Source organism: Mesoplodon densirostris, chromosome 14 (assembly GCF_025265405.1).
Source record: "Mesoplodon densirostris isolate mMesDen1 chromosome 14, mMesDen1 primary haplotype, whole genome shotgun sequence".
NCBI classification, from domain to species: domain Eukaryota; kingdom Metazoa; phylum Chordata; class Mammalia; order Artiodactyla; family Ziphiidae; genus Mesoplodon; species Mesoplodon densirostris.
The window spans coordinates 74,378,494-74,396,559 of NC_082674.1; the positions used below are offsets into that span (position 1 = coordinate 74,378,494).

Consider the following 18,066-nt stretch of genomic DNA (forward strand, 5'->3'; position numbering starts at 1 on the left):
GGCTAGGTCTGAGTTCCAGGTTCAAAGTTCAGGTGCAAGGTCAAAGGTCTACTTCCAATGTCCAAGTCCAGGATTTGGTTCAAGGCCCATGACTATTTTTGAGGTTCAAGTTATATCCAGGCTCACATCCAAGGTTGAGGGACAAAGTGCAGGTCAGATTTGAGAGGATGAGGGGAGAATGACCAAAAAGGCATAGTAGAAAGACCCTGAGTTCACCTCCTCTCACGAGCACAACAAAATCACAACTATTTGCAGAACAACCATCAATTAAAAAGACCAGAACCTATCAGAAAAGATCTTCTACAACTAAAGACATAAAGAAGGAACCATGACAACACAGATAGGAGGGGCAGACTTGTGATATAATCAAGTCCCATACCTCTGGGTGGGCAACCCACAAACTGGAGAATAATTATATTGTAGAGATTCTCCCACAGGACTGAGAGTTCTGAGCCCCACTTCGGGCTCCCCAGCCTGGGGGTCCTGTACCAGGAAGATGAGCTCCCAGAAGATTTGGCTTTGAAGACCATCAGGGTTTAATTTCAGGAGTCTTTGGGAAGACTGGGGAAAACAGAGACTTCACTCATAAAGGGTGCACACAAAATCTCATGCTCACAGGAATCCAGAGCAAAAGCAGTCATTTGACAGGAGCATGGGCCAGACCTACCTGCTGGTCTTGGAGAGTGTCCCAGAGAGGTTGAGCAAGGTGGTGGCTGCAGCTCACCTGGGGGACATAGACACTGGTGGCAGCGATATTGGGGAACATTCTAGTGTGGGAACAATGCTCCTTGGGGCTTCCACTATGGCTCATTAGCCCCAATACCTGGCCCCACCCAACAGCCTACAGGCACCAGTGCTGGGAAGCCTCAGGCCAAACAATTAACTAGGCAGGGACACAGCCCCACCCATTAGCAGAAGGGCTGCCTGAAGAGTTCCTGAGCTCACAGCCACCTCTAGATATGACCCTGTCCACCAGAGGGCCAAGACCATGATCCACCCAGCGGTGGAAGCCCGCACCAGCTTCTAGACCAGCCTCATCCACCAGGGGGCAGACACCAGACAGAAGACAACCACAATCCAGGTGCCAAAAGCCACTTGCTTTTCTTCTCTGCAGAGAGGAGGCTGCAGAGTTGGGAAGCCCGGGGGTGCGCCTTCTATTCTTTCAGGCTCCCGGGCTTGTACCAGTGCACTCTGCGAACCAGCTGTGCCCCAGCGGTGCAATGGAGCGCCCACCCTGGGGGCCTGGCAATTGCTTGGCATTTAAAAAAAATTTCTGGAGGGCTCCGGGAGCACTGTAGGTGTTCGGAAGTGGTTCTCGGAGGCTCCCCCAACCTTGACTGCATTTGTGTGCAGCTGAGTGCGAGGCCAGTGTCCAGTGAGGGACAGGGGTTGCTCGTGTGTTATGTCAGAAGAGAGGCTGGACCGAGGGTGCAAAGTGGGAGGGAGAGGAGGGGCCCATTTAGGACCGAGATCACAGGATGTTTCCGGCTTTAAATTGAAAGGAGAGGGGTGCTCCCCAACCCTTGTAATAACTGTGGGCTGCAAGGGTGTTCTTAGATTCTGGTATTTAGGTTATTTTGTTTTTTGTATTAAAATAATGCTGCAATAAACATTTGTACATGTCTCTGGGTACACATGTGTGAAAGCTTTCCTGTGTATGGGAGCCAGAAGTGTGGTTGCTATGTTACAGGAGTAAGTCTTCAACTTTACTAATCAAAATCACTCCCTGCACTTCAGAGAAGCATTTTTCTTCTCCATTTTATTCATTCAGGGTTTGCATTTCACCTCTCCTTCCTCAGGGTATTACTAATGGCCCCAGACCCAGAGAAGGAATCTGCCTTGGCTTCCTTCTATTTGATAGAACCCTGGCAGAAGGGTCTGAGAGGGACCAGAGTGTGCTTGATAAAGTTACAGCAGGTCTCTGGTCCTGCTTAATTTTGGGAGTTGGTAGCATCAGATGTCTGAGGGCCAGTGTTTCAGGGGGGATGGAGCAGTCTTCTCTCTTACTGCGTCAGTTGAGTTACAAATTTTTTCAGATGCTCCTTATACTGTTACTGCCAAGATATCCTTTGCCCAGCTCTGTGTGGTTCCTTGAGGCCTGGAAGCTTTGGGACTTTCCAAGCTTGAGGCATTGGACTCTTTACCAGGCTGTTTTCCCCAGAGTCAAAAAGCTCCAGCCCGGTCATCTGAGGTCCTGCCACCTCTCACCTTCCCAGGGTTCTGCCAGGGATCCTGCATCAGTCCATACCTTGAGGGGTGCCCACCAACATTTTCTTTCTTTGTTTCAGAGACTCTCTCTCTTGAGACAGACAGACACACACACACACACACACACGGACCTCAATGAGCTTAGATTCCCACAAAAGGCACAAAGAGAAGCTGTCTCCCAGCATGGATCCCCATGGCTGAACCCAGTACAGAGGGAAGAATGGCCTTCAGGGGCTGGGAGACCACAAACCCTGTCTCAGGTTCCAAGACAGTGAACGGCAGTCCTGAAAACAACCCGAGACTCAACTTCCCAACAATCTTGGAACAATCTTTTCATCTTAACTAGATGAAATTGTATTCATTTATTTCTCTAGGACAATAATGTGACTTTTTGTGCACCCAAGAAGTTGAACGGGCCATCCCCATTATACTGTGTTATTTTAAAGTTTATTCACAACAACTCTGTGAGATAGGCAATATGGTTCCCATTTTTCAGGTGCGGAAAGCGAGGTCTAGTGAGGCAAAATAACCTGCCCAAGAGGCAGGGCTGTGACTTGAACGACAGCAGTCCTGATTCCCCAAAGCCCATATTCTAACTTGCCACCCAAACTCCTTGGGCATAAGCACTGGACAAAGCTGGGGAAACTCTTACCCAGCTTCCTGTCCATCCATGCCTTCCCGAACTGCCTGACCAACTCCCCATGATGACCCGGGACAAATGATGCCAGGAATCTTAGCATCCTGCTTGGGATACACTTCTTATATATCTGAATGCTTTGAATCACTCACTCTGACAAACGTTGCCGCTTCGGTTGCATTTTCTTACCTGCTTTTGTACTTATCCCCTTCACATCGAGCATGTGCTGTCCCTGTTCACCAGTGCCCGTTCTTTGGGGGAAGCCGGGCTCATCGCCCTAGAAACATACCCCAGGACTGAATCTTCCCTTATAACAAACTATGAAGCAGGAGTCATTCAGTATTTTTAAAATCCAGGTCTCTATTTTTCCTGTACAAACATGAATGTAGGCAAAATTAATAGTCAAAAGGCTTTTTAAAATATATGCATTTTGATAACACGCTGCTAGTTACATTTTGCTGTTGATATGAGCTTGGATCACACTTTCCTTTAATAGGCCTTTGAAATTCCTTTTAGAAAGTTAAAATGGTCAAATGATCCATAGTAAAAACCAGAAGAGACCCATGTAAATCCAAAATACATACTTGAAAAGGCAGCACCTTTTGGATGAACTACATTAGGGCCGAGTTATATAGAATATGGATTATATAACAGTGGACCACAGAGACTTCAAAGCAAATGGGGCATCTTGTCTGAGAACAAGAGAGAACAGGAAGAAAGAGGAGGAGAAGGAAGGGAAGAGAAAGAAGGAAGAAGAAGGGGAGACAGACAGAGAGACTGATGGAAAAAAGGATCAGGAAAACCTACATATACGGCTTCTCTGCATCAGGAGAGTGACTCGTCTTTGGGTAATTTACAATGTGTATTAAACAAAGGATGGACCATTAAGGTAATAATTCACAAACAGAACCCAAATCTAGAGATCTTATATAAAATGTTAATGCAATACTATTTACTGGATTAGACAAAAAGAGCTAGGCTCTACACTGTGCACATTTTCAGCTAAGAGCTTTGCCTCAGGATGTAATTCCAAGGGAGAGCAAGGCTTCCTCTTCAGGGGTCAAGGAGCAGTTTGCAAAAACATGGCCTAAGGGTCTCATCTCCTAAAAGTCCTGGTGGTCAGCTTGTTTGGCTTAGGACCCCATTCCGACCTCCAACCTGGGAGCCTTTCCCCTCCACATAACTCCCCCCACCAAGTCAGAACAGGCTGCCCCAGAACCCTGACTCAGATACCAGGAGAGAGGTTGTCTTTGAACCCCGCTGGCAAGTTAGGAGATGTCTCTTTCCCTAACGGAGATGCTCTTTTCTATGAAACAGATTCCGTTTTCACAGCACCTGGATGGCAGGGAGCCTGGATTTGCTTCTCAGACTCGAAGTGACCTCAACTGGGGCAACCTGGCTTTATCCCTTGTGCTTGTTGCAGCACCAATGGCCAGGATTTCTAGGGTCCCAAAGAGCACACGAGGATATACCAGAGTCAGAAACAAGCCCCAAACTGTCTCGTGTACTGAATTAGAGTCACCACATGTACTTTAGATTCTGTTACCTCTCCCTCAGCAGAAGGGGGTGAAGTGAGGGGCAGGAGCGGGTGGGTGACTAAATCATCTTCCACTTATAAAAAAAAAAAAAAAGAAGTTCAAAAGTCTAAAAATTCCCCGTGGATAAAAATTAAAAGAGTTTTGTGCTCACACTTTCATACTCTTGAGCAGGGGACAACTCACACTTTACAAAGCCCTGCTGCATGCAGTGTTTTTCTTTTTTCTTTTTTTTTTTTTTGCAGTACGCAGGCCTCTCACTGTTGTGGTCTCTCCCGTTGTGGAGCACAGGCTCCGGACACGCAGGCTCAACAGCCATGGCCCACGGGTCCAGCCGCTCCGCAGCATGTGGGATCCTCCCAGACCGGGTCACGAACTCGTGTTCCCTGCATCGGCAGGCGGGCTCTCAACCACTGCGCCACCAGGGAAGCCCCATGCAGTGTTTCTTGTGGAGCTCACAGCAACCTGCCACTTAACTGGGGCAGATGTAAAGAGCCCCATTTTCTAGATGAGGAAACTGAGGCCATGCAGCTCGCAAAGGGTAAGGAAAGCTGGAATTCAACGCTGGCCAAGTCCCGCGCCGTGCAGCATCACACTGACAGCCAGCTCTGGGAAGCGGGAGACAGACACCTGCGTCTTCACTGTTGTTTGGCCTCTGTTTGTGGAGCAGCCCCGTCAGGCGGGAGGCCGATCTTTACCTGGTTTTCCAGTTGGCTGAGCCGCTGTTTCACTTTCATCTGGGTGGCACTGTACTCAGCCAGGAGCCGTGCAAACCTGGTCTGCAGGGTGTCCAAGGAGGACTCCAGGTGCTCCACTTTCTCCTCGATGCCCTGGGGGTCCGCCCTGGCCTTGGCCAGTTCCTCGTCGATCAGGTTGTCCTTCATCAGGATCTGCCGCCCCTTCTCCTCTAGTGCCTTCTTGGCCTCAGGGTATTCAGTGAGAGCCTGCATCAGATCGTCCTTGGAGAGGCAGAACAGGTCCGAGTAACCGAGGCTCCTGATGTTGGCCGTCCTGCGGTTCCCCGACTTGCTCCCCTTGATGTTCAAGATGCTGATCTCGCCAAAGTGACTCCCATCGCTGAGGACCACGAACTGGGTGATCCCGTCCTCGGCCACCACGGCCAGCTTGCCCTCCTTGATGATGTACATCTCCCTCCCTATGTCCCCCTTCTTGCAGATATAATCCCCGGGGCTGAACACCGCAGGCCGCAGCTTCAGCACCAGCTCCACCAGCAGCCCCTCCTCGCAGTCCTGGAAGATGTGGACCTTCCTCAGAGTGTCCAGGTGCACATTGATGGCGATCTCGGCCCTCAGCTTGTCGGGGAGGCGCTTGAGCACCTCCTTCTCATCCACCGTCTTCTTGTTGGCCCACAGGTAGTCGAACCACCGGATCACCCGTATCTCCAAGTCCTTGGTCACCTTGCGGAATTGCATGTACTGCTTGACGGAGTCACTCTTGGCCTGGAACTCAGTCCGTGAAGCGTTCATGTGTGAGATCATGGAGCCCACATTGCCCACAATGGTGGCAAAAATCAGGACACCCATCAGGAAGTCGAGGACCACAAAAAGATACTCCTCATCTTTCACGGGGGGTGGGGTCTCGCCGATGGTGGTCAGGGTCAAGGTAGACCAGTAGAGACTGTAAATGTACTTCCTGGAGAGGCGCCCATACTCTGGGTTTGAGATGTTTGGGTAGACCCAGGAGTCGGTCCCGAAACCAATGAACTTGGAAAAGGCAAAGTAGATGCAGGCATTCCAGTGGATGATGATGAGGATGTACAAGACCAACTTCCCAATCCTGAACATGTTGGGGTAGTTGGTCCTCATCTCTGTGCGGTCAAAGAATTCGAAGAGCCGGGCCAACTTCAGTAGGCGGTTGAACCTCAGTTCTGGGTAGTTCATGCCCAGCTTAAAATAAGCCAGGTCCGTGGGGACCAGGGACAACATGTCCAGCTTGAAGTGCAAGGTCTTTGTGTAGTGCTTCCACAGCCGGTTGGCATCCGTGACCATCAAGCCTTGCTCCAGGAAGCCTGATGAAGAAGATAGATCACGTGGGCATCAAAGAGACCTTTTTATGACCATGGCCCGCAGAAAGGTATCTCACCTCAAGACCACACAAAACGTGGTTATACATATATAAAAGAAACAATTTCCACAAACCACACATACCATTACTACAGGAAATGCACTCTGGTATTTTCTATTCAATGACCTAATCTATTTTATTCAATTAAAAACATAGATCAGTTAGGTAAATTTGAATGTGGATATTGGGTATTTGATGGTAGTAAGGAATGCTTATTAAATTTTCAGAGATAAATGGAAGTTATACTTATATACTTTTAAGTTATACTTAAAAAATGGGCCCCTAGTTAAGGCTACATGCTAACATGGTTACTGTCTGAGATTTGCCTTAAAAAACTCCATCCAAGAACAGGGAGTGGGAGGATAAATGAAAAAAGATGAGCAAACTGTTGATAACATTTGGAGCTGGGTAAGCGTATGTGGGGACTCACAACACTACCGCCTCAGTTTTGTATATGTTTGAAAATATTAACAATAAAAAATTTGAGGGCTTCCCTGGTGGTGCAGTTGTTAAGAATCTGCCTGTCAATGCAAGGGACATGAGTTCGAGCCCTGGTCCGGGAAGATCCCACATGCTGCGGAGCAACTAAGCCCGTGAGCCACAACGACTGAGCCTGTGCTCTAGAGCCTGTGAGCCACAACTACTGAGTCTGTGTGCCACAACTACTGAAGCCTGCACACCTAGAGCCCGTGCTCCGCAACGTGAGAAGCCACCGCGGTGAGAAGCCCACGCACTGCAACAAAGAGTAGTCCCCACTTGATGCAACTAGACAAAGCCTGCGCGTAGCAATGAAGGTGAAAGCAGCCAAAAATAAATAAAATAAATAAATTTATGAAAAAAAATTGAAAACACTGGTCATGGCCTAGCAAACTGACTTTACAAGTCACTGATGGGGCATGACCCGTCTTTTTATTTTTTATTTATTTATATTTATTTATTCTTTAAACTCTATTTATTTATTTATTTATGGCTGCATTGGGTCTTTGCTGCGGTGCATGGGCTTCTTATTGCGGTGGCTTCTCTGGTTGTGGAGCATGGGCTCTAGGCGCGCAGACTTCAGTAGCTGCAGCACGCAGGCTCAGTAGTGGTGGCTCACAGGCTCTGGAGCGCAGGCTCCGTCGTTGTGGCACACGGGCTTAGTTGCTCCGCGGCATGTGGGATCTTCCTGGACCAGGGCTCGAACCCGCATCCCCTGCATTGGCAGGCGGATTCTTAACCACTGCGCCACCAGGGAAGTCCCGCAACCTATCTTTTTAAAACCTTGCCCAGGAGCACAGTGGTTCTCCTTCCTGGTTGCACATTACTGTCACCCAAGGGGCTCTGAAAACACATGAAGCCTGGGACCCACCCTAGTCTGGAGATGGGCTGGACCCTGGGAGTCGTGAAGTGTTATTACTGGGGAAATCCACCAAGTAGGCCATGACCTGCCGTCTCCCTTCGTCCCACTCTCCCTTCCTTTCCCTCCCTCCCTCTTTCTTTCTTTCATTTTCAAACATGCAAAAGAGTAGACAGACTAATACAACAAATGCTTTTTAGATTTGGGTGAGCAACAGCAACACACCAAGGGCTCTGTAAGTCACAGAGCTGGACCTGTCCCCAGAGTTTGGTCCCATAGGTCTGGGGCATCTCTAACAACTTTCAGGTGATGCTGCTGGTCCAGGGCCACACTTCGAGGGCCGGACAGAGGTAGGATTGCCCCCTCTGTGAAAAGCAAACATCAAGTTTGTTGTCACACGTTAGGGACACCTGGCTTCCCTGCTCCCCATCCCCTATTTGTTTGGTTACACTCGTGTTTATTGAGTGCCTGGATCATTACACTGCACTCGTGTGCCTTGGGACTCCTCAACACCTCCTTAATAATCTTGCCTCAATTCTGACGATTTTTTCTCCTGGAGTATGATCCATGGCCTCTTGGTGTCTGTGCCCACCTGTCCCCCTCTCTCTCCCAGCCTTCTGCTGAATCTTAGATTGCCAAGGACAGTACCAAGCACAAAAAGGGGTGGGGTCGATGTCTGGGTGAAGGCTGCCTGTCCCACTGAAGCCTGATTGAAGCAGGGAGTCCCCCCAACGAGTCAGCCACCCACGGGGCTCTTGCATCTCCATAGGCTCATGTAACCATGGAGTGGCAGGCCACCAGGACGGGCCAAGTCACCCAGGCAAGCCTCAAGCTGTGTTCTTGAGATCTTCTAAGTTATGATGCAGGGCACTAATTCTGGAGCAGGGGGGGCACCCATCTGGCCTGCTGGGTGGTGACTGTGGCCTTTAGGCTGGCCACTCAGCATCTCTGGGCCCCGGTTTCTAAAGCAGTAAGATGGAGATAATCATGCCTACACTTCTTGTCTTCTGCAGCAGTTCTCATGAGAGAACAAGACGTGCTTGGAATGCTTCGTACACCATGAAGCCACCCTGAGGTTTTGCTGTGATCCAGTGGTTTTTATAACCACAACCATGGCACAGTTTTTAGTTTAAAAATCTTGGAAATGACAAGCAGGGCCTCCACCAGCTTATGTGATGCCTTTGTGCAAATCAGAAAAAGGAGGCCCAAGGAGGCACAGCTTGGAGACTGAGGCATGGGTGGGGCTTTAGCCCCCACTCACAACTAGAGGTGATCTTGTTACCGACTGGGGTCCTTGGACTCTTTAATCAATAGAAATTGATAAGAGTCCAGATGAGGAATTCAGGCCTTTATTGGGACTCATGCTGCAGCACAAGGGGGTGAAAACAGTAACAGGTGGCCTTGCTTGCTCCCTGAGGGGTGGGGGCGAGCTTGTCCCTTAAAGGATATGGGGGTGGATTGGTGGGTTGGGCTGGAGGGGGGGCTTAGGTGGTCTGCACATGCCATGTACTTATTTTTAGTCCTTTACAGGTTCTTTGTGTCCTGTTGCTAGAGGAGATGTTTGTCTAGCGGCAAGTGCAAGCACTCTGGTAGAGGGTCCCAGGTCCCAGCCTGTCTTAATCTGAAGGAAGTCATATTCCCCTAGGCCCTGTTTTAGATTTTAGTTCTGAAACTAATATACTTTTAGTATATTACACCTCCTCTAAAAGCCATGGGGTAACATGCCCTGGCTCCTCTGACTGTCCAAGAAGAGGAACTCCAAGGGCTACCATTCTGGATCTCCCTGAACCTGCCCTGTGGCCCCCAGGTGGCCCCCGAATCATGCCGTGGGGTCTGCGGTCCTGGGCCTGCTCACCTGTCCGGGCTCGGACTAGAATATCGAAGCCATAGAGGAAGTCGGCTGAGTAGTCCAGGACCAGCCAAAGCGTCAGGTGCTCAGACTGAAGCTCATCAAAACAGGCCCTAAACAAGTGTGAGAAGGGGCAGGTGTGTAGGGGGGAGGGACCAAGGCGGGCAGCAGCTCTGTGCTACAAACCTGGGGTCAGCTCATCCTGCTAAAAGCCCAGGCCACAGGGTTGCATCCCAAAATCAGCGTCCCAGCCCCGATGAGGGGACCCAGGCTCTCAGAAGCTTTTCTGTCTCAAGGTCACCGAGCTCCTAAGAAGAGCTGGGACTGACCCCAAAGAGTGGGCCCCATTGCCTCGCAGCATTAGCGACAAGACTGCTCCCCTCCCCCAGCCGTGGGGCAGTTTATCCAGGCCTCAGATGAAGGGGCTGAGAACTTGCCCTTTCTGGGGCCTTTAAATACCAACAAAGATATAACAATTTCTGAGAGATTAACAACAGAACAAGCCACATCTATCCCCACAAGTTAGCAGTTTGGGAGCACCCCGAGGCCCCGGCTGCCCTCACAAGAGCAGCAGCTCACCCTGCTTCCCAACCGGCTCAGAAAACCCAAAGCCCACAGCCGACAGCCTGAGAACGTCTCCTGGCGCCTGCATCCCTGTCCTGCAGGTCAGCTCAGGAGTGACCCAGCCCCTCCCACTTCCCCTCAGAAGAGCAACGCTCGCCCTTGCATCTTCCTTCTGCGACTCCATCAAGGAGGCTCCAAGGTGCCAGAACCATGGTTTTGATCTCAAAGCCAGGCCTCCACCAGTGCTTCAGGGAACCCAGGAGGAACTGAGGCACATGCAGCTGGATGGTGGCTGCCAGGGACTCAGAGCTCTGTGTTGAGGCCCCGCCCCACGCCCCTACCTGCAAACGAGCAGACACCAGTTGTAGAAGATGGGCACGGCGATGACGGTCAGCCAGTGATAGTACATGTTGTTGGAGGGGTCCACCACGATGGTGTCCTTCTTCTTTCTGGAAACCCCGACACACAAGCAGCACAGTGCATTGGAAGACCACAGCTTCGGAAAGGCTTAGAGACCCCAGGGCAACTGCGGGCTGCAGCTAGAGATGGCTTCCCAGATAGGGTGCTGTCAGTCCCAGGGGGGTCACATGGGTGTCCCTGTATGGGTGCCCCCACCCAGGCTGGGAGCAGGGCAGACTCCAAAGGCCTTCTCTCCCAGCTCAGTGCCCCAGGAAGCCACCGGTGACTACAAAACCACAGTGATGACATTCCCATGTCCTGGGGTATCATCCATAGCCTTCAGGATGCCGAGGAGGAAAATGGAGCACAGTGATGTTGGAACCATCTCGGGGAGCTCTGTGAAAATGCCGACTCCCAGGCCCAGCCAGACCCCTCCAGGACTGGGGTCTGGAAATGTGCATTTAATCACTGCCCTGGGTGGTTCTGAGACAGCTCCTCTCTGGACTGAACTTGGGAGCCCAGAGCTCTCCCTTGGGAATGTGCTCTCTCCACCTCACTAACTGCCATCGTGCAGACGTTCTAAAGGCATTTCCTGCCTCTCCACCAAAAACCACCAACCTGGGAATCATGGAGGTTATGTCAGCCAACACTGAATGGAAGAAATAGCTTAGGGTGCTTTTGGTGTTTATTTTCAGGATTTTCGGAGGATTGGAATTTATAGGCGGTACTGGAGATCTTTCTTTGGGTCCACGCGTCTCCTCCCCCATGCCATCTGCCCCCCATGCCCGCCTAGGCCTGCGGAGCTGCTCCCGCGCCCCAGAGGAGACCCTGAGTTGCCTTTCTGTTTTCACCTCAACTCAGCAAGTCCAAGATCAGCTGCTGATCGACTGGGCTTTGGACGTTTCCAACACTCATTGCCACTGGGTTTGGATTAAAGTTTGTCAATATAGTGTTTTCTAGTACCCAGGAAAAGGGCTCCGCATACCCCACTGAGTGGATGGCCACCTTGTGGGCAAACAGAATGCCCAAGGGGAGGGCACCGGAGCAGGCTCCCAGGGAAGCCCCGAACTGCTCACCTGAGGCTGCAGACAAACCTGCCTACCTACAAGCGCCCCTTTGGGTTCCCCGACTTTCCCTGCAGAACGAGACCCTCACGTGATCTCAGCAGGCCTGATCCCTGCCTGAGACCAACTCCTTTTCTGTAGCCCTAAGCAGCCCTCTCTCCAGGGCTGACCCTAAGGCCTGACTGCATCTCTCTCCTCCCCAGGGCCAGGGCCGGGTGGTGTGGAACCAGGCCTGCTGTGACCATGGAACCCCCTCTTTGAGGGCAGTTTCTCTCAGTACTTACCCCTCCTCTTTTGGGTTTTCCTTTTTCTCTTCCTCCTTTTTCGCCTTGTCACTGGATGACACAGAGTGACATTTAGCAATTTTCATATACCAAGGTCATTACCACGGGGAGAGGGTAGGCCATAGTGACACAGGGGAGAGGGCGTGGTGCAGGAAACCAATCTTTCCAGCACACTGGGATGAAATGAGGTTGTTGATTTCATGAATAATATCATTATTATTATTCCTGAAGGGGGAGGGTACCACCTCCACTGAAGTATCCATTGTATACAGTGAAATGTACACAATGGTTCAGTCTAATATTCTACGATTTCTGACCTATTTCCGTGAGTCCCTAGAAAGTCACAAGCAGCTTGAGACCGGAAACTTTTGAGGTAATGGGAAATAAACCCAAATCCACACCTTTAGGGTGGAAAAGTCACTCAGAGTTTTGGGAGTCACATGGAACGCGCTTTGTTCTGAGGAAAGGGGGTGGCTTTTCCGTTGTTCTGGGGTCACATGAAAACCTGGCCCTCGATGGGAAAGCCAGGGGACAGAAAGGAAGCAAGACCCTTAGGCAGGCACAGGTGTGCTGTGCAGCAGCAAGTCTTCAAGTCGTCTGAGGCAAATGCAGCCACGCTCAGACGCTTCCAGACTTTGCTGGATGTGGCGTTGCACGTGGGGCCTCGCCCTCCTGTCTGCATCAGCAGGAAGGGCCTGTAAAGGCAGATGTTTCCTCAACACACAGCTTTACTCTGCTTCCCCTTCTTTATTGCATGTCTTTTATTGGCTGGACACAGTTACAAGGGTTACCTATTAACGGTTAGAGTAGTCCTGCAAGGCACGCATTACTGCCCACTGAACAGCCGAGGAAACAAAGGTGGAGGGTAAAAGACCTTGCCTGCCTCAGGGCACCCCCGGAATCACCCGCAGGCCCTTCTGATTCCCCTGTTCCTCCCCCTGGAGGAAGGAAAGGCTGAGAAATAGTGTCTGCTAATTAAACACTTGTTGAAAAGGACCAATGCACTTTACACAGCACTTCCCCAGGAAATAATCAAAGATGTGTGCCAACACGCATACAGAAGAATCACCACCACCATTATTTCTAACAGTCACAGCATAAACAATCTAATCACACAACAGAGGAAATTCTTCATCAACCACAGAATTCTATGAGGCCACTTACAACGAGGCTGTGGAAGAATATTCAGTGACAGGGGAAAATGTTCTTCAGATTTTGCTAAGTTAAAAAGTAGACTACAGGGCTTCCCTGGTGGCGCAGTGGTTGAGAGTCCGCCTGCCGATGCAGGGGACACGGGTTCGTGTCCCGGTCCAGGAAGATCCCACATGCCGCGGAGCGGCTGGGCCCGTGAGCCATGGCCGCTGGGCCTGCGCATCCGGAGCCTGTGCTCCGCAACGGGAGAGGCCACAACAGTGAGAGGCCCGCATACCGCAAAAAAAAAAAAAAAAAAAAAGTAGACTACAAAAGATTTTCTAATAATAGCTGTACTAGTTTTCTATTGCCGCCAGAACAAATTACCACAGACTTAGTGGCTTAAAACAGCCCAAATGTATGATCTTGCAGATCTGTAGGTCAGAGGCCTGGTAGGGGTCTCATCGAAGTCAAGGTGTCGGCAGGGCTGTAATACTTTCTGAAGACGCTAGGGAAGAAACTGTTTCCTGCTCACTTGGATTGTTGGCAGAATTCAGTTCTTTGGAATTATAGGACCAATATCCTCATTTTCTTGCTGGCTGCAAGCTGAGGACATTCCCAGCTTTTAGGGGCTGCTGCATCCTTGGTTCATGGCGCCCTTCCTCCATCTTCAAAGCCGGCAACAGCGGGTTGAGTCCTTCTCAAGATGCCATCTCTCTGCAGCTGGGAAAGGTTCTCCACTTTTAAGGATGCATGTGATTCGACGGGGTCCACCTTGATAAACCAGGATAATCTCCCCATCTCAAGGTCCTTAAACTTCATGACATCTGCAAAGTCCCTTTTGCTGTGTAAGGTAACATAGTCACAGGATGTGGGGATTAGCATATGGGCACCTCCGGGCTACCTACTGCAGTCTTCACTGGCCCTCAAAGATTTCCTTGCATCCCGTGTGCAAAATGACTTCACCCCCATTCCAAGATCGCCCAGCCTCATCCCATTAGAGCACCAACTCAGAGTCCAAAATTATCATCTAAGTCTCATCAGTTCAGAAGTCCCAAATTTCATCATCTAAATCAGGTGTGTGTGGACTCTGGGTGTGAATCATTTGAGACACGAGTCCTCCCTACCTGTGGAACTAAAGAAACGAATCATCTCCATAAACACAATGCAGGAGCATAATCTGACTGGATGAAAATCAAGGTGCCCTCAGGCTGTGTTCCTTTTTGGAGGCTCTGGGGAGAATGTTTCCTGCTCACTGGGATTGCAGGCAGAATCCAGCTCCTTGAAGCTCAGGACCAAGGTCCCTGTTTTCCTGCTGGCTATAGATGGATCCCTGGCTTTTGGAGGCTGCTGCATCTGTGGCTCATGCCTCCCTCCCCGCTTCCTCCATCTTCAAAGCCAGCAATGACAGGACGGTCCCACTCACACTGCGAATCTCTCCTCCTTCCCTCTCATATCTCTGACTCACTCTCCTACCTCCCGCTTCTGCTTTTAAGAACTCATGTGATTACACTAGGCCCACCTGGATAATCCAGAATAATCTCTCCATCTGCAGGTCCTTAAATTCAATCACATTTGCAAAGTCTCCTTTGTCATGTAAGATAATCTACTCACAGGTTCCAGGGATTAGGATGGACACATCTTTGGTGAGGTTGTGGTAGTGAAATTACTCTGCTTCCCACAGTAGTCAATACTGATTGATCATTTACTACGTACCAGGCACTGTTGTAAGCACTTCACAGGTATTAGAACAGTTAGTCTTAACACAACTCTGTAAGACGCCAATTACACTCCCTATTTCACAAGTCAGGAAACTGATGCACAGAGAGGTCAGGTAACTTGCTCAAGGTCACAAAGCTCTTAGGTGGTTGAGCTGGGATGCAAATGCTCTTAACCAGTACATATATTAAACATATTGCATCTGTCTATGTATCTGTATATCTATGTATCCCTGTATCTATCTATTCAATATATATATTCCTAGAGAAAATTTGAGGGGATATTTGCCAACATGTGAAGAGGGGTTGTCTCTGATAATGGGGTTCAACTGCTAACATAAAGTGTACTTTTTTATGGGTGTATGCTCGTGGGTGCTTTTCTGTGTTTTCTTAGTTTTTGACAATGAGCATATTAATAAACTAAGAACAAAAGTTGTTAGAATCTTTAAATGAGAAGAGCAAGGACACTCACCCATCCTTTGTTCTCTTGAATCTACTGGTCTTTCTGCAGCTGAAGTCTTAATGTCAAGACACCAGCAGAGGGCGCTGCCCACAAGCTTATCGGGAGTTTAATTACACCAGGCTCTGCCACCCTTGTTCAGGATTTGTGGCCCCGGGTTACAAGCTTTGGACTTTCCTCTGGCTACCAACCTGCTGAGGCCCTAGGGAAGAGTCCGTTCCATCCAGCTGTGCCCCAGAATCCACCCAGCACTGCCCCAGGGGACCTACACAGAGCTACAGAATGAGGCTGGTTTTGGCTGAGAACAGATTGATCGGGAGAAAGAAATTTTCAGAACCCATGGGACTAAGTGAAAATGCTAGAAATGTGGTGGAAGAATGGGGGAAGGTGTCCATAAGAATTACTTCTGTATCTTTGTACCCAGGTGGCTCCATTTGGGGGCAGCCCCCAATTTTGTCCCTCGGTCCTTGGCTGCAGTGTGGACCCACAATACGAGCCCATCTGAAAAGATTTATAAGAGCCTGATGTAGCTGACGGCATCCACACCATCCTTGCCCACATCCCAGCCCCAGGATGGAGAAGCGTGGAGACCCACCCACAAGACCTCTACCTATGGTTTCTGGTGCCCTGAGCCTTTGCCTGACTGTGGGACTCAACACCAGGTTTCCAAGGGCATCAAACACATATCACAGTAGCTATCATTTTGCAGATTAAATCATTTCATTTTTCTTGACTGTTGGCATTTGGGTCTCTGGATTTGATGTCCCAATTTATGTAAACAAAATGCAACTAAGGGGGAGAGGACGGGGGAGGGATCAACTGGGAGTTTGGGATTAGCAGATGCAAACTAGTATATATAGGATGGATAAACAACAAGGTCCTACTGTATAGCACAGGGAACTATATTCAATATCCTGGGATAAACCATAATGGAAAAGAATCTGAAAAAGAAGATATGTATGTGTAACTGAATCACTTTGCTGTATTCCAGAAACTAACACAACATTGTAAACTCACTTCAATTAAAAAAATACATTTAGGGCTTCCCTGGTGGCGCAGTGGTTAAGAATCTGCCTGCTAATGCAGGGGACACGGGTTCGAGCCCTGGTCTGGGAAGATCCCACATGCCGCGGAGCAACTAGGCCCGTGAGCCACAACTACTGAGCCTGCGCATCTGGAGCCTGTGCTCTGCAACGAGAGGCCGCGATAGTGAGAGGCCCGTGCACTGCGATGAAGAGTGGCCCCCACTTGCCACAACTAGAGAAAGCCCTCGCACAGAAATGAAGACCCAACACAGCCATAAATAAATAAACAAACAAACAAACAAATAAATATAAATAAATAAATAAATAGCCAAGCATTTGAAGCCCTTTAAAAAAAAAAACATTTAAAAAACAAACAAAAAAGCCCCAAAATGCAACTAAGGTTCACGGAGGGAAATGGAAAGAAGTTCTATCAGAAGAACAAAGGGAAATAACAAGAAAAAGCCTTGGCACAGTTCTCAGTCAATTGGAAGTCAAGAAATTGGCATTTCTTGGCTGATATTGATGGTTTTCCTCTAAGCTCCAACTGAGACCCCCCTCCGCTACCTACCCCCACGGTGTTCCAAAAAGGAAGGATGGAGAATGGGGCACACACGCACACGTGTTCACACACAAATATGGTCACACACATACGCACACTGTCTGCTTGGGCTCTTGCGTGATGTTGCCAGAATCACACATCAAACTGCTCTGCCAGCTCAGCATCGGGTGGTAGGAAGGAATTACAGTGGGTCACGGTTTCAAGAGGCTAATCTCCGGAACTATTTAAATTTCCTCTTTCCACTGTCCTGATCATGCCCTCCAAATTAGCCGGAATTGGCCTTAAGACAAGGGCACTTCACTGGCACACAGGAGCTTGAGGATGTAGAATGTAAAGTGCATTCTCATCATGAAGGAGATTATCCACTGCTCTGTAAAGGGACTCCAGCTTTGCATCTTCAGATACATAGCAACAGAGGTGTTAGCACTGAAAATGTTTACTGATCCAACCCCTTCGCTTTCTAGATAAGAACAATGAGAGACACACAGATAAAATGACCTGCCCAAAGAAGTCACACAGACCAGGTCCCTCTCCCCATTTGTCCACGGGGATGGGTTTCCAATGGAAGGAGCAGGACCCCAGAATGGTCTGGTGGGGTTTGTGGGAAGTAGCAGTACAAAGCTGGGGTGTCTACAGGGAGGAGGTTGGCCGCAGGGAGCGGGAGGGAGCCGAGGTACTCACTCCTTCTCTGAGTTGTTGCAGGCATTGGTGTTGCTTCTGGCCAGGGGCCAGTCACTGCGGGGAGGTAAAGAGAGCACAGCATGGGAATCTGAAGTCAAGTCCAATTGCTGGGGACCCTTTGCCCCCAGGTGGTTATTCTGGGACTCCCATCCCCTGTCTCACAGGCCTTTCCACACAGCTTGAAGAGAGGGAATTGTTATCGTCAGGGACAGACATTTTTTTGTGACTAGTTAGTGTTGGTGAAGGGGAAAGGATGAACACCTGGGTAAACTGAGGCTTCTGAATAACTGAGGATTAACTCTTTGAATCCCATCCCGCATCCTAGCCTCAATTCCTCTCAATGTCCTCCAGTTTTAGCATGTGCCAGGAAGTGGGCCAGGCGCTATGGGGGGGGGGACACACAGACCACCCGGCATGGCGCCTGCCCTCGGGTGCTCCTGGGTGAACAGGCCAAGCTCCTTGGACCAGAATGGACATAGCAGCAGCAGCAACTTGTTGCCCCCTCTGCAGATGTGGCTGTCACAGGGCCCT

The 18,066-nt window shown here is 49.7% G+C and overlaps 1 protein-coding gene across 1 annotated transcript in view; it reads right to left on the reverse strand.

Moving 5' to 3' along the window:
- Nucleotides 1-4,816: 4,816 nt before the first annotated feature.
- Nucleotides 4,817-18,066, reverse strand: part of CNGA3 (cyclic nucleotide gated channel subunit alpha 3) — a 35,918-nt gene continuing 22,668 nt past the window's right edge. The window contains exons 5-9 of the mRNA XM_060117330.1: nt 17,536-17,589; nt 11,962-12,012; nt 10,556-10,663; nt 9,657-9,763; nt 4,817-6,409 (exon numbers count right to left, since the gene is read on the reverse strand). Of these exons, the coding sequence (XP_059973313.1) occupies nt 5,019-6,409; nt 9,657-9,763; nt 10,556-10,663; nt 11,962-12,012; nt 17,536-17,589 (1,711 nt within the window). The 3' untranslated portion in view covers nt 4,817-5,018. The remainder of the gene's footprint in view (nt 6,410-9,656; nt 9,764-10,555; nt 10,664-11,961; nt 12,013-17,535; nt 17,590-18,066) is intronic.